This window comes from Rissa tridactyla, chromosome 7 (assembly GCF_028500815.1).
Source record: "Rissa tridactyla isolate bRisTri1 chromosome 7, bRisTri1.patW.cur.20221130, whole genome shotgun sequence".
Taxonomy (NCBI): domain Eukaryota; kingdom Metazoa; phylum Chordata; class Aves; order Charadriiformes; family Laridae; genus Rissa; species Rissa tridactyla.
This window is the reverse complement of record NC_071472.1, coordinates 48,659,553-48,682,298: the sequence shown is the minus strand read 5'-3', so window position 1 is coordinate 48,682,298 and position 22,746 is coordinate 48,659,553. Positions and strand designations below refer to the sequence as shown.

At 42.5% G+C, this 22,746-nt stretch overlaps 1 protein-coding gene across 13 annotated transcripts in view; it reads right to left on the bottom strand.

Annotated features, from left to right (window-relative positions):
* NF1 (neurofibromin 1) overlaps positions 1-22,381 on the bottom strand; it is a 94,617-nt gene extending 72,236 nt beyond the window's left edge. For 6 of the 13 annotated variants that reach the window (XR_008467841.1, XM_054210147.1, XM_054210151.1 and 3 more), the window contains exons 1-12: positions 22,094-22,380; positions 13,396-13,539; positions 10,726-10,809; positions 8,248-8,438; positions 5,832-5,938; positions 5,502-5,569; positions 5,192-5,267; positions 4,533-4,690; positions 3,701-3,874; positions 3,396-3,518; positions 3,025-3,099; positions 273-404 (exon numbers count right to left, since the gene is read on the bottom strand). Coding sequence is in view for 12 of the 13 variants with exons in the window: in XM_054210147.1 (XP_054066122.1) it covers positions 273-404; positions 3,025-3,099; positions 3,396-3,518; positions 3,701-3,874; positions 4,533-4,690; positions 5,192-5,267; positions 5,502-5,569; positions 5,832-5,938; positions 8,248-8,438; positions 10,726-10,809; positions 13,396-13,539; positions 22,094-22,153 (1,392 nt within the window). In the remaining variant the exon portion in view is untranslated. Of the gene's footprint in view, positions 1-272; positions 405-3,024; positions 3,100-3,395; positions 3,519-3,700; positions 3,875-4,532; positions 4,691-5,191; positions 5,268-5,501; positions 5,570-5,831; positions 5,939-8,247; positions 8,439-9,683; positions 9,773-10,725; positions 10,810-13,395; positions 13,540-22,093 lie in introns of those variants that run through there. The other 7 variants (XM_054210157.1, XM_054210145.1, XM_054210148.1 and 4 more) reach the window with 2 other exon arrangements.
* Positions 22,382-22,746: the final 365 nt, after the last annotated feature.

The following is a 22,746-nucleotide window of genomic DNA, read 5'->3' as shown; positions in this document are numbered from 1 at the left end:
GAGGACAGTTACAGAAGAAATATTTCTATGTTGCCAGTTTAAAAGCAGCATGAAAACTGAGATACATCAGTAACTGGCTAGAAACAGTCAGTCAATACACCAAACCTGCAAAGTTCACAGAGCATGTATGGCTCTCTGTTGCTTTTTGGATTGCAATGTTCTTCCCCCCTCTAGTTTCCAGTCTAAAGTTAATGAATAAAAAAGCTGAAATGGAACGGGGATGCAGGCAAAGCAACAGGTTTGTGTTTTAACAGCTTGTTTAAATGTCTTACCGGAGTCATGCGAATTGCTGGATGTGCCCCGCAGCCCTGGATGGCTTTATGGAGCGTCTCGCTGAACATGCTGCGGAGCTCCATGGAATGGCAGTACACAGCATCAATCCTGGGCCACCAGTCCAGCGCCGACTGGAACGAAAACACAGGAATGCTCAGACCATAAACTGGCAACATATGAGTTAGAGTAGGATTTATTTTATACCTCTAAAAGTTGCAAAAGCTGTAGTATAATTAACCTTTACATGAGTATTTTACACAGTATTACCAATATGTTAATTTTGTTTTCTCACCTCAACTCATCATACTTAAACAAGTTGTAACAGAAGCAGTACTTCCACCTTAGCTCCTTACTATATTACTCTGCTTTCTGAACAAGCACAAACTCTGAAACTATGAATGCAGGAAACCACAGTAGATTTCAGGATATTGAATGCTAGTAATACTTCAAAACAAATAATGTGCACTCAATTCATCGTGATACACTAAACAAGATAGAAAATTGGTATTTTAAGTGCTTGATAATATCTGAAAAGCTGTATTATTCCACCACAGATACACCACCACGTCTACAGTAGCATTTTCTCCCCTATTTGTCAAAGTGTCTAAAAGGGGAGGCACTTTGTTTAAATGTTAAACAAATGTTTAAAAACAAACACTTTTTGTTTTTAAATATAGTGTTTTCATTACAATGTTGGGATAAATTAAATAGAAAACGTTATGTAAATTACGTAAAGCTGGTTACTCAACACTGATTCTATTCTATTCTACAAGAAGGGTCGGAAGGAGGATCCGGGGAACTACAGGCCTGTCAGCCTGACCTCGGTACCAGGAAAGATCGTGGAGAGGATCATCTTGAGTGAGCTCTCACGGCAAGTGCAGGGCAGCCAAGGGATCAGCGCCAGCCAGCATGGGTTTAGGAAAGGGAGGTCCTGCTTAACCAACCCGATCTCTTTCTAAGACCATGTGACCCGCCTTCTGGATGCGGGGAAGGCTGTGGACATTGACTATCTGGATTTTAGTAAGGCCTTTGACACCGTCCCCCACAGCATTCTCCTGGAGAAGCTGGCGAATCATGGCATAGACAAGTGTACTCTTCATTGGGTAAAAAACTGGCTGGATGGCCGTGCCCAGAGAGTTGTGATTAATGGGGTGAAATCCTCTTGGCGGCCGGTCACCAGTGGTGTCCCTCAGGGCTCAGTTTTGGGGCCAAGTTTGTTTAATATCTTTATCAATGATCTGGATGAGGGGATTGAGTGCACCCTCAGTAAGTTCACAGACGACACCAAACTAGGTGGGAGCGTTGATCTGCTTGAGGGTAGGAAGGCTCTACAGAGGGACCTGGATAGGCTGGATCGATGGGCCAAGGCCCAATTGTCTGAGGTTTAATAAGGCCAAGTGACGCGTCCTGCATTTTGGTCACAACAGCCCCAAGCAACGCTACAGGCTTGGGGAAGAGTGGCTGGAAAGCTGCCCAGCAGAAAAGGACCTGGGGGTGCTGGTGGACGGCCAGCTTAACATGAGCCAGCAGCGTGCCCAGGTGGCCAAGAAGGCCAACAGCATTCTGGCTTGTATCAGGAATAGCGTGGCCAGCAGGAGTAGGGAAGGGATCGTGCCTCTGTACTCGGCACTGGGGAGGCCTCACCTCGAGTGCTGTGTTCAGTTCTGGGCCCCTCTGTACAAGAGGGACGTTGAAGTGCTGGAGCGTGTCCAGAGGAGAGCTACCAGGCTGGTGAGGGGGCTGGAGACCAGGTCATATGAGGAGAGGCTGAGGGAGCTGGGCATGTTTAGCTTGGAGAAGAGGAGGCTGAGGGGAGACCTCATTGCCCTCTACAACTACCTGAAAGGAGGGTGTAGAGAGGTGGGTGTTGGCCTCTTCTCCCAGGGGAATAATGACAGGAGCACAGGAAATGGTCTGAAGCTGTGGCAGGGGAGGTTTAGATTAGATATTAGGAAGAATTACTTTACTGAAAGAGCGGTCAGGCACTGGAGCAGCCTGCCCAGGGAGGTGCTTGAGTCACCATCCCTAGACGTATTTAAGAAACGTCTAGATTTGGCACTTCAGGGCATGCTCTAGTGGCAGAGATTGTAGGGGGGTTTTTTGTGTGTGTGTGGTCGGACTCGATCTCAAAGGTCCTTTCCAACCATGAAGATTCTATGATTCTATTTTCTATTTTTCAGGAAAGTATTTCTGAACAGTATAAAAATTAAAGTTGTATTTTACTGACTTAAAGTACAGTAACACACTGAAGATAAACAACTGCACAAACTTTCAAAATACTTTTGGCACTCAGTATTTACTAAAATTTTACGCTGTTTGTATTCATACTCGATCAACTCCCTGAGCAAAGCCACGAGGCCAGCTCCTCCCCTAAGTTCCCGTGTCAATATACTAGGAGTAGTAGAAGGTGGTGTAACAATCTACGTCCTGAGGGCGGTTTTCATTTATCAATAAAGCAGTACCTATTAGAAAACCAGAGACTATAAGACTCATTTATCATCCCACATGAGAGGTATTAAAAGACATTTGTATTGAAATTTTATTTTGGAATACAAGCTCTCAAACTGGGAACCCAACTGGTGGACAGCATGAACAAAGATGTCTGTGTCCCTCCTTATTAGCAAGCAACGCTTGCTGTGCGGATACAGGCAACGAGATTTGGTCTACCATTCACATTGTATTTAACAAGCAGATACTGATCTGAATAGAAGCCGCAGATTGCTGGGTTGATTAAATACTTTCAGAACTTACATTTGTGATTATTCGGTGGAGTGAATTTACCAGTACGTAATGAAATGTTGATGGGGAATTCTGTGCCAAGCAGATCTACAATAAAAATACATAAAAGACACTTAGGAACATCTTTTTCTTTACCATCTTTCTTATCACGCTGAATAACATACCAGAGCCTTTTTATTAAATTGACAGCTGTCAAATCTAAACATGAGAAAGACTAACCGTCTAAGAAAAGATTTATGAAAACATGCAGACATTTATTACTAAGGGTTATTTATACAGTTGAACTTATTTATGAGCTTCCAGCTGCTGTTAGCACATGGCTTATAACTGACAGGTCATCAATAGTATATGGAGAATGACTTACCAGTAGGTAGTGTTCTCACCTTAAAGTGTTGGTTATTATGAGGGTTTATGCGGAAGCAGGAAACTAAGCAGTCAATCATAAGGTCCACATCCGCATTTTGATTGCCTCTTGAAAAAGGTTTGCTTGGATTAAACAGCAAATTCTATGTATTTCAAAAAAATAAAAATATATAAATCAGATACCAAGATTATTCTTGTCTACTTTTCAATACAAAACTTCCCACTGAAAAACACTACGGTATTCTATTAAGGAGAAATTAAAAGTTTATTTCAGTATTTTAAAATCCTAGTTTCTCCATTGCAATTAGGAAACAGACATTTTTACCTTAAGATCTACCACCATGGACTGCACTAGTAGGAAAATGACGGAATTATCTTCCCAGTTGATGTAGGTAGACGCTTTGCACAGTTTAACACACGCAATAGCAGCACTTTCCGTCAGCTGTCTGCTCCCACTGTGGCCTGCAAGTGCTTTCCTGAGATTGTCCAGGAACAGTTTCTGCAGAATTCAAAATAGGAATAGTTACAACCAGAGCTTTGGTCATCTGCGGTCAGGACTTTTAGATCCTTAAATATTAAAACCAAACAACATTGCATTTTCTGATCAGAAATCATGGGCATTGGGATTGCAAAAAACAACTTGATGCAGCATTCTGGAGCAGTTATGTTTATTACAGACATTCAGTTTGAACGATCTAGGGCAATCAGAATGGCAAAAAGGTAGATGGTTGTTTACTCTTAACCGTAATGTTTGCAGCCACATCAAATTCAACATCTGCTACAGGGACTGCAGTTACGGAACACGCAGTACACGCTGCAGAAGCCCAGATCAGTACAATATAGGCCAGCTAGAAGCAACGCTAAGTCTGTTACTGGTGGGGGCAGGGGAAAATCACATCACTAGGATTCAAATCTCCAAGGAGATGTAAAAGTTCTGAAATAACATTGCTTGGGACATAGTATCTGCATGAATTATTGACAGTGAAAGAACATATGTTAGGTGAGAACTTAAAAAGGGTGCAGAAATTTACATATGGAATTGCAATGTACTTTTTGGGCAGGAAAGACAAAATAAAATACACCTGAAATACAGAGTAAGCAGAGACAAGCATCCTCTAGAAATCAGAACCAGAATTCGCATACTTTTCTTCTCTTACCTTGTTCATTTTAGTTTCCTCTACCACATCCTTTGCAATATCTTGGATTATCTCTGGACACAGGACCAGGAGTATGATTTGCAGTGGCCAAACTGCTGCTTTACGTTTTGTGCTTTCAGCAAAGCCATCCACTAAGTCAAACAACTTCTCTGCACAATCTGCATAAAATACAACCCCAAGTTCAAGACCAACTTTAATTATGAAAAGGTAAAGAATAGCTATAAAGGAGCAGAAGGATAGCTCCACCTACACAGAAAAAAGTTCTGTTTTGCACATTACTGGGGATGAAATCAACCCAGTTAAAGACACGGTCTTCCTGAAAATATCGTTTTTCCTCTTTTTGACTAGAGACAAATACAGATGATGTTCTCGTAAGTTTTTTTTTCCCCTGTATCAAGATGAAAATTATATATTTAAAGAGTTGCCATCTTTTGGGGTTTATTTCTTTGTGTTGCAAACCACAAAATGAATCCCTTTAAAAGGTGAGTCAAGAAAGAAAAGAGATAGCAATATACCCTTACTTGCCCTGACAAAGGTTGACAGAAACGTGTTTCTTATTTGCAGGCTGCACAAGAAGCAACGAGGGCACAAAATGCAAGTGAGTGTGGAGATGTCTGAGAAACCAACTTTTGAACGCAATGTCATTTGTTCTGCCTTACCAGCCATATCGGTCTGTGGGGTTTGGTACAGCTTTGTGAATTCATCAGGATAGTTTTCCACCCAGTTCCAAAATGCCTGCAGATAAAACATTTTCATGTTCCAGAGCTTAAAGATATTTTTTCTGAATTATGTATTTAAATGAAGAGAGATTTTACTCTTACTTCTAATCATTCAACATTTCTTGCAAAACATATGCATCGGTGATTCACCAACATATATTTCATTGTAAATGACCAAATTGCAGCTATTGCTAAACTAGATAAAGTCTGCAAATAAGCAATGAAACAAGATAAATATTAAAATACCTACCTTTTCAAGACTGTTGATAACAGCTAACTGAGCTACTTTCTTAAGGGCTTTAAACTTGAATACAGTCTCTGTAAAGGTAAAACATTTCTGCATTTAGAAAAGAAACTTGGTTCCAAAAAGCAACGCAGATTATAAAAGACCCTTGAAGCGCAAAGCAATTTTTAAACCAAAGTCTTTATGCTACTTAAGTATTTTTAAATATTTTGGTATATATATGACTATTTGGAGTAAAACACAGCAATAAAAAGATATACATATGACTACCATTGTGTCATCTCTAACTAGCCACATTCAGGCAAAAATATTTCAAAACACAGGCTCAAATCATACCTTGCAAGAGTCGTTTTAGTTTTGAACAATCCACACTGATGTACTGTAAAAGTTCAATATCATGAACATCAGCATTATCTTCTGAACAAACAGTCAGTTCCTGTAATCTAAAAATATGCAAAGTAAACTAACATCTCAATCAGATTATGTCAGAGAGGTATGAACACATACCTATGAGTCTGTACGTTTGCATAGCAGGGGAATATTATATGATCTCCTCACATAATATGATCTCCTCAGCTAAACTTTTCGAGGTTTAGAAATGAAAGTCAGACCTTGCATGATTAGGAGTTAATACCACAGTCTTATTCCATACTCATACTGAAAATGGATCTAGAAGTACTAGTGATGAGTCTTACAAGATACCAATACCATCTGGTGACAGTCTTTCTATGCCCAAGATCTGCCTAAGTCCTTCTGTTATCACCATACTGTAGCAGTAAACTTGTCATATTTCATCTAAATATTAAACTCATGCAATCATGACACCTTTAGACTACTGCTCCATAACAGCAAGTCTTGCCCCAGCTAATTTCTCAAGAGTAAAGCCGTGACTGATGGTACTTAATATCGCTGAAGTGAACTACAACCGCTCTTTGTAAGCTAAAGAAGCTCCATGTTTTTCTGGCCTAAAGAAATAGGGTGAAGTTTAATCACACCATTTTAAACACAACGGCAGCTTTTCACACTTTTGTATTAGATGATTTACTAAACATCTCATCAGACGCTAAGCCACTAATAACTAAATCGTATGTTCTCACAAACTGAAGATTGCCATGTCTCGTTCCAAAGCTACAGATGTGTTTTAGACATGGAATGTGATTTCCAGTACTACACACAAAAGCAGTTCTTCATTTCTCCAACACCAGGGAAACTTAACAGCCCTCGCTGGGAATGGGAAGGTCCCCACTGCTCTGCTTTTCGTGCCAAAAATCCCCCAGCTGCTGCACAAGGCCTAGAAATATGCCTAAACAGGAAGCACAGGTCAAGAGAGCAGCACCGCTGACTGTCGGCAAGCTGACCCCCGTGGAGATCAGCAACAACTGGGCAAATATTTAACTACTTATGCACAGGCCATCTTGAAGGGAAAAACAGGTTAGGGAAAAGCACTGTTCCACCTCAAATGGACGGTCAGAAGGGGGTTGGAGCTTGAGAACTAAACCATGCTACAGATATATGAAGAAATATAGATTCACGGATGAGATTCAAAGACTGACAAAAAATTCCAACTGAAAAATACTTCCTATAAAAGGAGCAAAAGAAATTGTTTCCATTTCCATAAGCAACAAAATATAATCAACCTATTGAGTAAAACCACATCCTTCATGCTAGCTGCCAAGTCTATGTTCCTGAAACAGAAGTTATTAAAGGCTCTGTAAAAGTTTTTAAAATACTTAAAATTTAAAATCATTGAATAATCTTAGACTGACTTCTAAAATGCAAATATTTTCAAAAACATTGGAATGGAAGTGTTTTTACATTATAAGGACTATATAAATCTTTGTTTCAATTAAATTGACATGCTCCTTGCTATGGGACCACATAAGGTTGCCCAAGGTCCACTTTTAATAAATCAAGGATGATCTTAGCTCTTATCACACATTGTTACAGCTAAGCTACTTCAAACAACTTTCAAAAAACATCAAAGTATTTCAGTAATAAAAAGCTTGATACACAACTCTAGTGGACTGGAAACATTCTGAAGCATCAGAGACACCTGGAACAGGGCAAAAAGAGCAGAGAATAAATGGAAGCCTTGGGTCTATCTCTCTTCTCACTTAGCAGCAAAGACAGTTATTTTACAGTGAATGTGCTGTGAAACTCAAGTCAGTCAGAAGTCAAATGGGTCTTTTCCAACAACTAACAAACAGTCCAGCTGTTTTGTCCCCTTCAGGCATAAGATAGATTTAACATAAAAGCCTTCAAGCAGGAAAAATTAGGAAGGAAAACAGCCTTGGGGCTCCAACACAGCTGTAGACAATCAGAAATTTTGCATTCTAAATTGCTAAGTAAATGGATAAAAGCCATTATCTTCAGCATCCGTTTTTTCCCAAAAATCCTTGCACCCACCAAGAACTTACTCAACTTATTCAGCTGAGCTATCATTACTTTCACTCTAGGATGGCATTTGACTTGTACTTAAGGCAACAGATTAAAGCAGCAACAAATGCAGCTCACAGGAAATATGCTGGCAGCAACCTAGAACGGATACAAAACAGGTTTGTTTTGTAACCTGAAACTCAAGTAAAATTTTGAAAGGTAGAGGGAGTTTCACTGAAGAACTATCTTATTAAATATCATTTAAACAGTTAACTTTTCTGAAATTGGGAAAACTAGAATTCATGACAGCTGTTCTAGACACCAGTATTTAGTAGATTTTCTAATACACTCAGTCAGGCTACTGAAAAACACCTACCTGGTGGAAATGCGGCTGAACACAGCATTGAAGTTATTGCAGCTAAGAGAAAACAGAACCCCAGAGGCAGAATTTCGCAGTTCAGCTGCATGCTGGTTCCCTTCACGGTAAGTGTGGATGAAGTGGCAGATTTCTGGCAGCAACTGTTTTACCAGCATGGTCTCGTCTAGTCGCATGGTGTCCTTTGGTTGCTAAAAAGAAACATTCAGTCTTTCATGAAATTCCATTTTGAAGGTTTGGAGGCAAAAAAACGGAGCATCTGCCACTAGTAGGCACAGGACCTGAATCTGAACTTCTGACTCTGCCTACAGGCTACCCCTGAGCATACTGTAAGTCGTCTACACCGAAAAAGGCTTCTTGCCATTTAAACAATAACCCATATAATTCAAACCATCTTATATTTTCAGTTAAGTCTCCAAAATATGAAGGAACACCAAGTTGATCAATGTCATCAAGTATCAATCAAAATATCAAACTAGTTTTTCAAGTAAAGCACATTTCTGTTTTGACGAATGCACGCTGTTGATCTTGCGGATCAACACTGGAGCAGTGCAGCATTAACTATCTTGGCTTTGAACGGAAGCTCAAAGGGCAAAGCCCCACCCTTACTTCTCTTTTGGGTAGTATTCTAACCACTATATTTTGACAGCAAATATTTTATACAAAAAAAATGAACCGAAAAAGAGGTGCTTCTCCCTTGCTGTTGCCTGGGATTGCTCTATATGAGTCAAAAATGGCTTAACTTTCCTGCAAAAGAAAAATCTCATTTTTGCCAGTTTGCACAGTATGAGACATAAGGAAACTATTTACAGAAGAATTCAAAGTGAAACTTTGCTCTACTAAGAGCAAGTTTTAACAGAAGGGTCAGCATTAAAGTTTTCTAAAATTCTACCCATGAATTTACCATAGGGAATTGGGAAGTTTCAGCGACTCCCACTTAGTTGACCTGAGTCCTGTTGCCATGAGAACTTGATGAAACATTAAGCAAGAACAGGGAGCAAGAAATACTGCTGAAGATATCACAGAACACAACACTCTTTGTATAGGACTTTGGCTCAGTCTTATTAAACATATACTGGCTCAACTTGCTCTCATCTGAATTGACAAAGCAAGAAGTATTCAGCACAATTATAGGCTGTTCAAATATCATCTATCAGGAGAAAAAACACTAAGGTTTCAAACAATACACATATAAGAAATATTTTAAAATAATTATTTTCCAAAATTAAAAGAGTTTTTTTGACTCACTGCATCAAAGACACAAAAAGTGCCAAAAAGAGGTATTTACCTCAGGTGTAAATGCTGAAAATTATTCTGGAAAATGTATTTACCTGGATCGTTTGTGAATTTAGAAGAATTCACAATTATTCAGATTGCTTTAGTACTGTAATAGAAGATATGCCACTTGACAAATCTAACCATAATAAGGTCATTACCTTATAAAGAAAGAAAAACTTCAAAAACTGTTGCAGGGAAACAGCAAAGAGCTTAGATGATTTCATGACATTCATCCAGGAATACAGCTCTAAAAAAAAAATAATTCCTTTCCTGTTAAAGGAATGAACCATTGCAAACGTTGCTCACAGCAAAGCTTGGCTTTGCAATTACACAGCTTAGCACAGTGAGTTGTACAACCGTTCACATCCCAGAGGTACCGGGAAACTGCCTCGCAGCACAGCTCTGACTGGAAACCTCAGCACTGGGCTCCCAGTGGAAGTCTGGACATGGTTAACTAATGTAATCTAGGAAACACCTGCAAAAGTAATCTTTAGAACAGTGATAGCAAAGTTTCTGCTGTATGTACACAAAAAAAAACCTACTTCACCAAATTAAAGTTTTAAGAAATTTAAAGAAAAATGAACACTGTATGCAGGAAACTTACCAGCATAAAGCTTTTACTGAATTACCTGCTACTTTTAACATGATTTACTATCACATTACTTCTTTGGGTTTAGTTGCGGGATGAAAGTGTTTTCATGCATCTATTCAAAAAACACCGAGCAGAATACGCCACAAGCATTCAAGGCTTATAAAAATCTAGCAAAGCGTCAGAACCACATGTAATCCTTCATTTTGGTTTGTGCCTTCCCTTAGTGCAGTTCACACGTGTCTCTGAGTACAGTTTTCTGCAATTCTTCTTAACAAATTATTAAAAGAAAATCATTACTTATAACTCTACAAGTTAGTTGAGTAGTAAGAAGGACAAATTCAGAAGTTTCCTTGAATCTATTTAGCTGAAAAAACCACTAATTTTAGGCAAGAAAAAAAGCACCCCACAAATCCTTAATTTATCGATTATATCAACCACTTGCATTTATAGGAAGTTTTAGTACTTTTTAAATGGCATTAATCCTACTTCACTCTAAATCAGACGAGTTTTAACTTTAGTACCAGTAATAACAGACACGCAAGCATTTGACTTGTCGTCTCCAACTCATTCGATTCCAACTTAGCAATTGCTTATGCAAGCCTACTCACCCCTGCCAGACATTTTTCCAGTGTATCCAAGATAATCAGCTGAGACAGATATAAATTCTTTTCAGCAGTTTCTCCAAATATTCTCTAGAAGTAGAAAGGAGATGGGATTCATCTGAGACACAGAAATGTGACTCGTAACCTATTCAAGTAACGTAGCAAAGTGGCACAGTCAGTTTCAGCTCCTTTACTGCTCTGCTTTTGAGCTTAGAAATCAAGCCAGCAAAAATCAGATTAAAGTAGGAATTAAAATCTCATTGCTGAAGAAATATCTTTGTCCAGACCGCAATGCCAAATCTAGTAAGGAACAAAGAGTTACCGCAAAGTAAGACTGGAGGTACTCTGCAGCCCCACACCTCCATCAGGCCTGTGATTTAATTCAGAAATGAAGGTTATACCTTTTCAGAAACTATTTTGGTATCAATTACTGCTGACTCTTTTCCGATTATATGTTTCATTGCCAACATCTTGATAGAACTGATGTTACACCAAATCCATACCGACAAGCTTATGACAGTGTTGCAAAATTTAGCACAGACCACAGGAAGAAACAGGTGAGACCCTCCAAAGAGACACCACGCTTCAGACCCAGGACGAAGGCAGAATTCCATCGGCTGTTTACGCTAGCACCCAATTCAACTGCCAACAATAGTGACTAGTTCCAGCAATATTAAGACAGCAAAATAAAGCAGAAAAGATTTAGCCAAAAAAATACTGGTACTACTGCCTACATGTGGAACACGTGTAGAAGCCACCCAAATGAAGCTGTATTTTAAACCACGGGAGAGGTGAGCTCAACTAAGTCCAAGTTTCGGCAGAGTGCAAACCCTCAAGATGGCTTTCTAAACGTCAGACCATTATGACAGCCTATTGGCCTGGTTTGTTTCCGCTATAGAAATCCTTCAAAAGTACTGCTGATTCATACAGTACCTCAGTCCATCCAACATAAAAAAATGTTAAGTCTTGCTCCTCAGTGCAAAGCAAACATTGACTTTTTTTATTGACATTTTTAGCTAGGTCTATCCAGATCTATATATCATATAGAGAACCTTGTCTTTACTGTATAGTTTTCTTATTTATCAATCATCTTACACATTCACACACTCCTTCAAGCCTATGGAGTTTAATCAAAATAAGTTCTCTCTCAAAAGGGATTACAGGTAGCTTTAAGCAGCCCAAAATCCCTAGCAGTAGGGCAACCTGTGTTCTGATTTTATCAACCCTTTATAGTGTTCTAGCAGATGCACATCTCTACACAGCTGACATCCAAAAGAGCTCGCTGCAAACTGTCTTACTAAAACCATTAAAAAAAGGTACCGCTAGAGTTTGGCCAGTTCTGTTACCTGTTTGTGGAGATTCCACATGATCACAGATCACACGGCTTCAAAACTCAATGAACTAAACTTTTCTCATGACAAACCCAAAACAGATCTTCATGAAAAAAGAAAAACAAACTGCGTCTTTCTCCTCATAAAGGATTCCTAAACTTCCCATTTACTCAACTTGATGGTAACAGTTGTATTCCTAGAGTGGACACATCGGACATCCACATTCTTTTTTATTCTTTCTAGGTTTCTCTTCTCTCTGGTTCCACTGAGATCTATTTTAAAAGACAGTTTTACTGATGCCGATGAGTCAAATATTTTGAGGGATTTCAGGAATCATTCCACGGTTCCCTTGGAGGCAGAACAAAAACCAGCCCGCAGAAGGGAACCATCTACTAAGACACCTGGCTCTAAAGATTTCTCTTTGGGAACTCGTAGAAAAACCACCTTGAATCTCATCCCTTCACACCAGTGTCCTACCCTCAAGTTTCAACATTAAATGGTTTAATGAGAGGCTGAGATCCGTATCACGCAGTAAATGGAAGAGATGTGTATCACTCCACGTTTGTCATTCACTTTTCTTACTGACTAGTAAGGTATCCCTTTGGAGGTACGAGTCCATAGTGGCGGTATTAGACAGGAGATTGTTTTCAAAGATTTTTCTTACAAGGTTCTGACTGAAATTCATCTGGTTGTTAAAATATATATATATATTTTATACACACACACACTAAAACATTCAAGCAGCCTGGAAAATTCAAACAGCTTAGGTTTTAAATCCTTTTCCCTTTTTTTTCCCCTTCTTCCTTTCCCATGATGATTCCTGGCAGGTGATGCTCTGGCAGGACAGAAGAGGGGGAGAACCCATGGCTATGGTGGTGCCGGGCAGCTCCTTAGCCCTGCTGCACTCCTCTGCACCACCCCAGCCAACTGCAGCATCTTCCCGTGGCCTGGAAACATCCTCCCTCGCATCCCAAAAGCGGCGCATTCTACAGGTACCTAAACATTGCTCAGAGCACCCAGGTACCTTTATGTACCCACTCCTTCGCAAGCCCCACACCGCCCCAGCCCCAGCGCACTTCATGGCTAACAGCGGGCTGCCCTTAAGCACCACCTTCCTTAGATCTCTCTGCCACAACTACCTCACCTCATCTCATCACCTTTCCATGTAACACAGCTCGGTGCTGCTGGTGAACTTCAGCACATGAGGATGAAAAGAAAGAAATGAAGTGTAAAAGGCAAGCCACAATTTGACTAAATCTCAAGTGACTCTCTGCAGATTGTATAATATCAATAAATAACAACCATTTTGAAAAATCACCCAACGATCCAAAATGAGAAGACTTACCATGTTATTAACATTTTTTAAGATATTAGTGAGACCACTGATGACCAGGGAAAACTTGTACTTGGAAATGTTTATGAGACATTCCTTGTTGTGCTCCGTACTGACTTTGGTGTGGGTGTTCTGCTGGCCGGCCTTTATTGGAAGCTACAAAAAGAGAGAAGCATCGTAAGCCTTTTTACATTGAACATTACAATTTTAAAGATGGGTTAAAAATTTTTGAGGCCCCAGAAACAACCTTGAAAAACATTCTATAGGAGACAACTACAAGCACATTATTTCATTTTCTCTACAGTCATCTTTCTATTAGTTATCTATAAAGCAAAATACTGAAGTTCACCTATTCCTTTTTCAGAATTGAAACTAAACCTCTGTTTGTGATAAATTTTCTACAAACCAAACGTCAAAGCAATCAAAAGGAGCTGAAAAATGCAAGACAGAATTATCAGAAGAAAAGTTTCTTTATTTGAAAAATTAGCTTGTTAAGTACCAAAAATCTTCAAAAGGCTAATACCTGCAAGCAAAAACTGCATCTTGAAACCTGAGAGGAGGGAAATCACAGCAGCTCACAAAGGAGGTGAGCTGGAAGGCGGTAACAGCGGTTCCGTGTGTGTTCTCTACTCCTTCGCAGGACAGAGCTGGCCAAGAGGGACAACCGAGTCCCAGAAGGAACCGCCACCGCCAGCCTCCACAGGCCCCGAGGACCTGGGCTCCTTGGGTCCCCTCTCAAAGACACCCCACCATCACTGGGCGATGGAACCGCAGCCTCAAACCCACTGCAAGCACTCGCGAGCCAGGCACCGCTCCTGAGCCCACCTTACTGCCTTTGCCCAAGAGCCAGCCATAAAAACCAGACCGGAAACACATCTTTTCCAGGAAAGATAAGATTCAGAGTAACCGCACAAGACGGAGATGTTTTTCCTGCTGTGTGCACACCAGGCACTTTGTTTCATGCTGTACCCAAATTCTTCGAGGGTCACAAACGAGTCACTCCCCAAGCACGCACTCTGTCCCCTGCACGCTCCTCGCTGGAGCTGGCCCGCTACGAACCACCACCAAAAACGAGAAGCGACTCTCGGAAAAATCCATTTGACTGTGGATTTGTATTTTTTAAAAGCGAACAAGTATGGGAACAAAAAAGGAATCAGTATTATCACTGCTTTTTATAATTCACATGTGCCATTTGTATTTTAAAGCATGACCTAGGAATTCACTATCTATAGAAACTTCAATTGCTACTACAAGTTTTAACCAATTTTGACTCCAATTCTAGATAAATGTGTATTCTGAAAGACACCGATAGCTCAAAGTAAATGCCACAATGTAATATTTTGCATTAGAAAGCGTATCTTTTAAAAAAAATGTAAAAAAAAAAAAGAGAGAGAGAATTTAAGAGAGGTTAAAAGAAGAATCACAAGGAATTACAATCAGCTTTACAGCGGCAAAATGCTTGAAGAGCAACCTTCCAGGTTGGGGGCCTTGGCAGATTTGGTGCGGGCACCTTCCATACTGTCATCCAGTCAAACTGCTGTCAGCGGTCACGAACATCTCTGCCAACCATTTGACATCACTGTCTTTGTAAAATGCTAGATAAATTGTGTCAAAGAACCCCAAACTTGGAACATTTCTTTCAACAGTTTTGACTGTGTCATTAAGCGCAGCCTACTTAACATCGACATCTTCATTCGTAGGGAAATGGACCTCTTTAACACACTGTCTAGTTTTTAGGCCCAAGTGTAATTCCCGCTCCATATAAACTGTGGTTTCGGGTTGAAGTATCAGTTCTTTTGGTACCACAGACGAGGATCACAATGGAGACTGGCTGTTTTTCCTAAGAGAACGGTTGACCCAATTAAAAAATGACTGCACTGCCATGCTGGTCACAGCACGGACCCAGCAGAACAGCGAGGTCCCTGGGGAACCCCTGCTCTCCATTCAGGCGGTGCCTTGGGGCTCTCCAGCACCAGGTGCTGCATCCAGGGAACCACACCACAGGCTCACCCCTCCCCAAGAAGGTCTTTTGCTCTTCTCCTGCACAGCCTCCTATAGCAACGACTTCCATAGGGCAATCAAGGCATTTCCACTTAATTCTGTAATTCTCTTGCAAGTGTTCGGACTGTAATGCTGTAAAACAGCGCGATGCATTTCAAGATGCTCATTTTAAAACTGGAAAAAGCAGAACAAACAGCATTTATGACTCAAGCTTTGTTTTCATTGTTAGAGGTTATTTTTCAGAAGTCATTACTGGAAGATAGATACATTTAATTAAAACTTTCTTCATTACTAGTACTTTTTATTTGAATTTTCAAGTCTCTGTGCTGACAACATCAGAAAAGCTCAATACCAGTGAGTGATGAAACACTTCAGAAGTGCCTCTCAAAGAACTGTGTCACAGCTCTAGTTCTGTATGCTGCCATGCTACAGAAACTTCGCATTACACCCTTCTGGAGCTTCCTGCCACAACCACCGCTGCAACAAGGTCACCTAGAAGTAAAATTGCTTTTTATACTACCATTTAAAATAGCAAACTATATAAAAAGGAAATATTAGCACTGTTGGGTTGGGTTTTTTTTATTTCCCAGCTATTTCCTTTGTGCACTCCGACATGCTGGAGCACTGATGTCCTCTAACAGAATGCAGTGCCAGTGTTGAGAGATCGAAACGAAATTATTTAACTTCTATACAAACATCCATCCATATAAACATTACAAGGAAAAAAAAGGAAAAATAAATGGAAAAAAAAGTTGAAATTTTACTTTCATTGCCTTTAATTTTATTTTAGAAATAAGAAAGTCTGACACAAATGGTTTCCCTAATAGCTTTTATTTGAATTAGAAACGGAAATTAAAGCACAAAGCTTAAATATAACTGGAGTTTCAAACTACGAACACATGCGCCATGTTGAACTCATCCCAGTTTAGCAGAGGGATAGTCTGCTAATCTAATTCAGCTATTTACACCACTGAAATAGGAAGCAACAGTCCTTGTAACTGCACTGGTGCAGGCACAGCCCAGGCCGCGGCACGCTGCCGTACGCCCCTGCCTGACCCAGTTCCACTGCGTCGCGCTAAGGTGTCCGTGAGCTACAGGGCAGGGAGCAATGGCATCTGGGGCTATAATTTGCCTTATTTTATGCAGTGGACGGACAAAATAGGTAGATGAAATCTGGAATCTTTCCAACTATCAAATTTTAAACCTTCTAAGATCAATTAAAAAAGAACATTGCTGCAAAAGACAAGGAAAAGCCAATAAGTGGCGGAGCCTGACAGGTGCAGAAACACAGGGCAAGACCCAAACGCATCCCAAATTCAGGGTACAAGTCGTCTTGTGTATCAGGTACTGCTGAAACAACTAAAACAGCAAATCTGTAAGATGAAGATCCAAAAAGTACCATTACAGTCAAATTACAAAAGCTGGCTTTGAAACTTTAAAGTGCTCCCACAGAACTGCAGAGCTGTTAGAAGAGGAAAGCGCTACGGTATCTGATAGCAGGGAAGACTGCCGTGTCTTTGGAAGTGGCCTCAAGTTAGAGACTGAGGTATCCAAAAATGTGCAGTTAAGGAATCCTTATTTGATATTAGATGTTAATTATTAAGAAAAATGTGTGTTTTCCATGTCTGTAGAAGAGCTATCAGCACCTATTTCAACTACCCTCTAATCCGATAGGATAAGGTACAATCTTTTGCTACACATACCGGGACATTGATTTGAAACCAACAACACTAATAGGCTTGAAGGTCTGCAGGACACTGCATTCAGTCTGTTGAGAAAGGCTAACATTAAGCCATGGATTTTTCTTTATCACCTGTAATTAATGAACACCAAGTTTAATCGCCTCTGTTTAGTAAATGACTGTATTAAATGTTCTTATTTTCAGAGCTTACGGAGCAAGATTAAGTGCTTTATCCCTTCAAACAAAGTCACTATTTCAACTTTTCTGTGCAAGACGCAACTTTGCAGAACATTAAGAACCCAAAATCTGACAGATAAGCCTAGTCAGGATGACGGCGGTTGAGACCACTACGGTGACAAGCCTGGTATCGCAGACAGTGGTCACTACAGCCCCGCACAGGTACTGGGTGACCAGCTGCTCCGAGCACCAGCCCAGCAGTGGCCGGGTGCTGGTCCCCCTCGCTGACCCCAGCCCAGAGCAGCACCCGGTGTAACCGGCCTTGGGAGCGGGCAGGGCGGACACGGTGGGGATCCGCCTCAGGAAGGGGAATTCTCCGCTTGTCCGTAACATGCTGAGCATTTCCAGTGAGCGCCTTGAGATGCCTGAATGCATCTGAGCCTTGTGCCTTTGATTCCAATTCAGGAAAAAGTAACAAACATCCAGAAAAAAAAAAATCTCTGGTGCTACCCTGAACAGCATAGAAATCTACCTAGCTTTTCCCTTTCAAATAATTTCTTGGAACTTCTTCAGTAGATTGTAACACACAGAGACACTGGTGAGAGACAGAAAATATACACAGCTCCACTCAGCATCAGTACTGTCAGAACCAGATACAAACCTCTCTAAAAATCAACAGGTATCTTCCTCTCAATTACAAACATGCACTGCATCACCTTCTAAAAAGGCAATGCTTAGCAAAAGAACCTCACAACTGAGCCTTCAGAATAACACAGAACTCTGAAAATATTTTATCCGCGTTGCTCTAAAAAAACAAAACCAACGGTATTTTCAAAAGGTTAACTAAAAGTTGGTACTGTGAATAAACGTGTATCTACCCATACTGTTAACGCAAGCCGCTGTGTTAAATAAGGAAGGATTAGCAACTCATCTCAATGCTATTCAACAGTTCATTAATGGACTCAGGTAGCATCTGCTCCACGTGGGCCATCCCTTCACCTATTCTTTAGGACAGCACCTGTGTGCAGTACAGCACTTCATTTTGAAATACATTACACACACTGTTTTAGAAAAATAAGATCAAAGCTGCTTCAGGTTTACCTTAGAGAAAGATGAAACCGTACTTAAGAGCAGTGGTTGGGTCTGTCTCTTTTCCTGGCTCCTGTGGAAATCCCTTTCAGACAGAGCAGGTGTGGAGAAAAGTTGGGGGAGTGCAGCTGGCAGAACTCGCATGAAATACTTTAAAATACATCTTATTACTACTAGCAATTTCTTAGCAAGCCAAGATGAGAAACAGCAATGAAAAACACAAAGCTGGTACTTGCAGACAATGCTTTTGCAGGTCTCTGATTCTGTATAGATGTCAAATGCCACAGAGAGAATTAACAGAAGGGGGGAATATTTGCTTTAATTTAATGCCTTTTAATGAAAGTAAGAATGGAACATTCCTACTGGCTTTCAGTTTTTACAAAAGCTTTCTTAACCAAACGCAATCATATCTCATAAACTACAAATGGGGAGCCTAAACCATAATCCACATAATGAAGGGCTTCTTTCTTTAAAGCATAATCACTTAAGTCGCCACAAGTTTATACAGGATTAATACCTTTCATTATATTTGATAGTTTTCAAACAGTCTAGATTCAAATGGTTTAGGCAGTAAGGTTTCTCTGACTATGGTTACAACTATTTCTCTACTGTAGCAGCCTTCCCATGACTTCAGTCTCTAACACATTTAAAAATACTATAAAAATACCGTACATAAAATTGTAAGTGAACATTTCCATAGGAAAAAAGGGACAAGTTTCTTTTACAAAGACCTGATTATGTTTGAAACCACAGAGAATTCTACTAAAACATAGCCTAGCCTCCTTGTGCTCCTGCAGCCTACACTGACCATTGAAAGTTTTGAAAAACACAATAACTAGTCCTACGTACAAAATCGGTCCAGAGGTTTCATACGTGCTACCTAAGAAATGTGATCTGGCCTCCCATGTACCATCAACAGCGTCTTTCTGCACCAGCTGAAACCTCCACGCAGCCTTCAAGGGGAGCCCAAAGAAGAGTGCGCTGCAGCAGTCGTAGTCTCGGGAGTGAGCGCAGCCGGGCAAGACTGGCAGCGTATTTGAAAAACTGACTCAGTCAGCCAGTCATTGGTTAATTCATAGAACTGTGCTTGCCAGTCATTTTAGGCCCACAGAACTGTACACACAAAAGCAGATTTTGGTTAAAGCAGCATTTATAACAATAAACAAGAGTAGACAAGAACAGACTGGTTTGCACTGATTTTTCTTGTTTTCAGTACAGATTAGCATTCTCTCAGTTTGTTGGTTCATCTGTCTTAAAATGAATTCAAGCACTCAGCAAATGAATGAAAAGCCTGTCTACGTCTATAAACTCTGGTGAATGAGGGTTACATTTTCCTCCTTTGTAAAGGAAGGAAGAAACCTTGGAAAAAAAACACCCAAACCTAAACAACTCACAACAAACATGAGCTCCCCTTCCTCACTCAAACGTACCACGGACATAATAAGCAGTGGCTCCCCGGTGCTGAATCAAGAGGTTCCTGCACTTAGACGGGCAGAGTGTGCAAAAACTCAAAACTGCATCATCACCACTAAAATAACATGCACATATTCAGTATATTTTTATGAATTATGAACTTGATGCTTAAATGAGCAGTCTAGAATGTATCCAGCGGATAACTTAATAACCACAACCACATGACCACCCAATAATGACACAAGCATAAGGAGTTACAAGAAGCGCACAAATATCACCATTGATCGACTATGCATTTAGCAGTCGTGACGGTGTCACTACAACCTGGCGTTTGGGGAGTCAGTTAACAACAGTCACCTTTCCACCGTGAACACCACTGTCAGAGTAAGCAAGGCAGAAGAAATGATGTACTAAAATCAAACAAATAAAATGGAGAACCCCGAGTTGAAATTAAGAAATGAGAGAGAAGACTCCTCACAATAAAAGTAGAGAATAACGCCTCATCCTTGCATCACTGTTTCATTCATTTGATGATACAATATTTAAAAAAACAAAACAGTTAAACAAAAATATGCAATAAACTACTCAAAATTTTGTATAAACTAATCAAAATTTTGTAAATAGCACCTATCACGCAAGCTACACTATGACTGCAACAGTCAATACCATATTTGATGTATATTACCCCTGCAACTCCATCTATAAAATCAAAACAGCTTTCTTCCTATCAGGAGAGGATTCCTCCCATACATCTATCTGTAATTATCCCATAAAACGTACAGAAAAGTAATTCTGGTTAAAAAGCTGAAGTTCTTAACTCCCAACAGATGTTGGCAAGGCCGGTTCTACAATATACATAACAAAGCAAACGACAAAGCCTAGGGCCTTTTAACACCAGTACACAAAGAAACATTTTCTTGCATTATTGGGAGTATAATCAGTACCATGCTTTTTAAGCTTATGGAAAAAATGATCTATGACTCAAGATAACGGGGGGGGGGGGATAAGTTAACTATGCAAATATGCCTAAAATGTATTGGGAAAATCTGTACCATTTTAATGTCGAAAGACAAAGTTTGATATTTTCCTTTTTTAAATAAACTCCATTTGCAGCAGTTTTAATATAAATGAAGAACATAACAGCTTGTTTTTATTCAACCAGGCCACAATCTTTCTGTGGGTTGTTAAGAGCCAAGCATCGCTGAGAGGGACATGAGATTATAAGGCAGGTGAACAAAATTCAACCTATCGAACCAGCTGAATGTTCTTGAAACATGTTACAATGAGCAGGGTCTCACAGAGCTGTGTCTTGTGTGACACAACGCCTGTACTCACAGGACAGCAAAATGAGGCAGAAAACACAGAAACTGATCATTCAGCCTAAGGTGAGCTCACGCTTCCACATCAGGGAAGCATCTTGGGAGTAAAAATGCAGAGTCTAAGCACTAGGCTTAGCCCCACTGAGAAAGTCATGCCACCTAATCCCAGTAAGCAGTTTCTGCATGTGGATCAGAGAAATACAGAGTCTCCGGCCAACAAATCCCTCTTCCTTCCATTCAGAAAAATCCTTCTCCAAACTGGCACTGACTTTTGCAGAGAGAAGTAAATACCTACCACTATAACGACACTGGCTAGAAACCCCCCTTCATCCCATACAATCATGCTCCCAGTGATGTGGCTGAGATTTCCCACTGACAGCCACTGCTACGTTATGGGGAACGAGGTGGAAATGCCTGGGCAGTCTCCCGTGGTCCTCCTTAAACTCATTCTTGAGGCTTTACACCTCCTTTCTCACGAGGAAGATGGTGTAAAGCGCAGAAGTAAATTTCACGGCAATGTCTACGAAAAGCAAACACGCTTCGGCAGGGGTGGGGGAGCAGAAGCGAGGAGGAGCCCGGCGCCGCAGCCCCCGCTCCCCGCGCAGCCCCGACGCCGCACCCGGAGCAGACGGGCACCGGGGAGGCCCCTCGCCGCCGGGCCCGGGTGGCCGCGGGGATGACAGACCGGCGGGCGGCCCCGGCCCCACCCTGCCCGGCACAATGGGCGCCGCCGGCCGCCGCCCCCGGCCGGGACCGAACCGGACCCGCCGCCGAGCCGGGCGCCCGGGGACCCGCTCCCTCGGCAGGGCCGGCGGCGGGGCGGGGAAGGCAGGAGGCCGCGCTCTCCCCCGCCGCCTCCGCCACCGGGCGCGGGGCAGCCTCCCCCGCCGCTCGCCCCCTCCCCGCCCGCAGCCCCCGGCCCGCACAGGCCCTGCACCTCCGGCAGCGGCCCGCCGCAGTCCTCCCAGCGCCGCCCCTGCTCCCCCGCCAGCCCCGGCCCGCCGCCCCTCCTCGCGGCCGCCCCCGCTACCTGCTCGTCGAAGCGGTTCACCACGGCCTGCACCCACTCCACCGGCTTGTGGGCCGCCATGTCCCCCCGCCTGCCCGGCCAGGGAGGGGGGCGGATCCCCGCAGGGCGGGCGGCAGCAGAGGCGCCGGACGAGGGGAGCGTCTCCGTATCCCTGGCGCGCTCCGGGGCCCTCAGCTCCCCGCGGCCATCAGCGCCCAGGGCCCGCCATGACACCACACCGGAAGCGGGAGCGCAGCCGCCGCCCCCGCCCGCGCGAGCCGCAGCGCCGCGGCCGCCGCACCAGGGGGAGCGCCGAGAGACGGGCGGCGGCGGGGCGGCGCCTGCGCGGCGGCGGGGACGCGCGGCGCCTGCGCGGCGGCGGGGCGGGGTCGGCCCGCGCCTGCGCACCCCGCCCCCGCGCGCCCCGCGCCTGCGCCGCAGCGGGACCAAGGGGGGTGGCGCATGCGCCCTGGGGCGGGGGTCGGGTTCTGTGAGGGCCGCAGCGGCCCTGTCGGTGCTCGCTCCCGGGGCTGTCCCGTTCCGCCTGCGCCCCGGCGGCGCCTCTGGCCGCTGCTGGCCCTTCCCCCGGGCTTCGGCGCCGCCGCGCCCCCGGCCCCGGCAGCAGCGGGGATCGCATCGCCGGTGGCCGCAGCCTGCGGCCCGTCCTCCGGTTC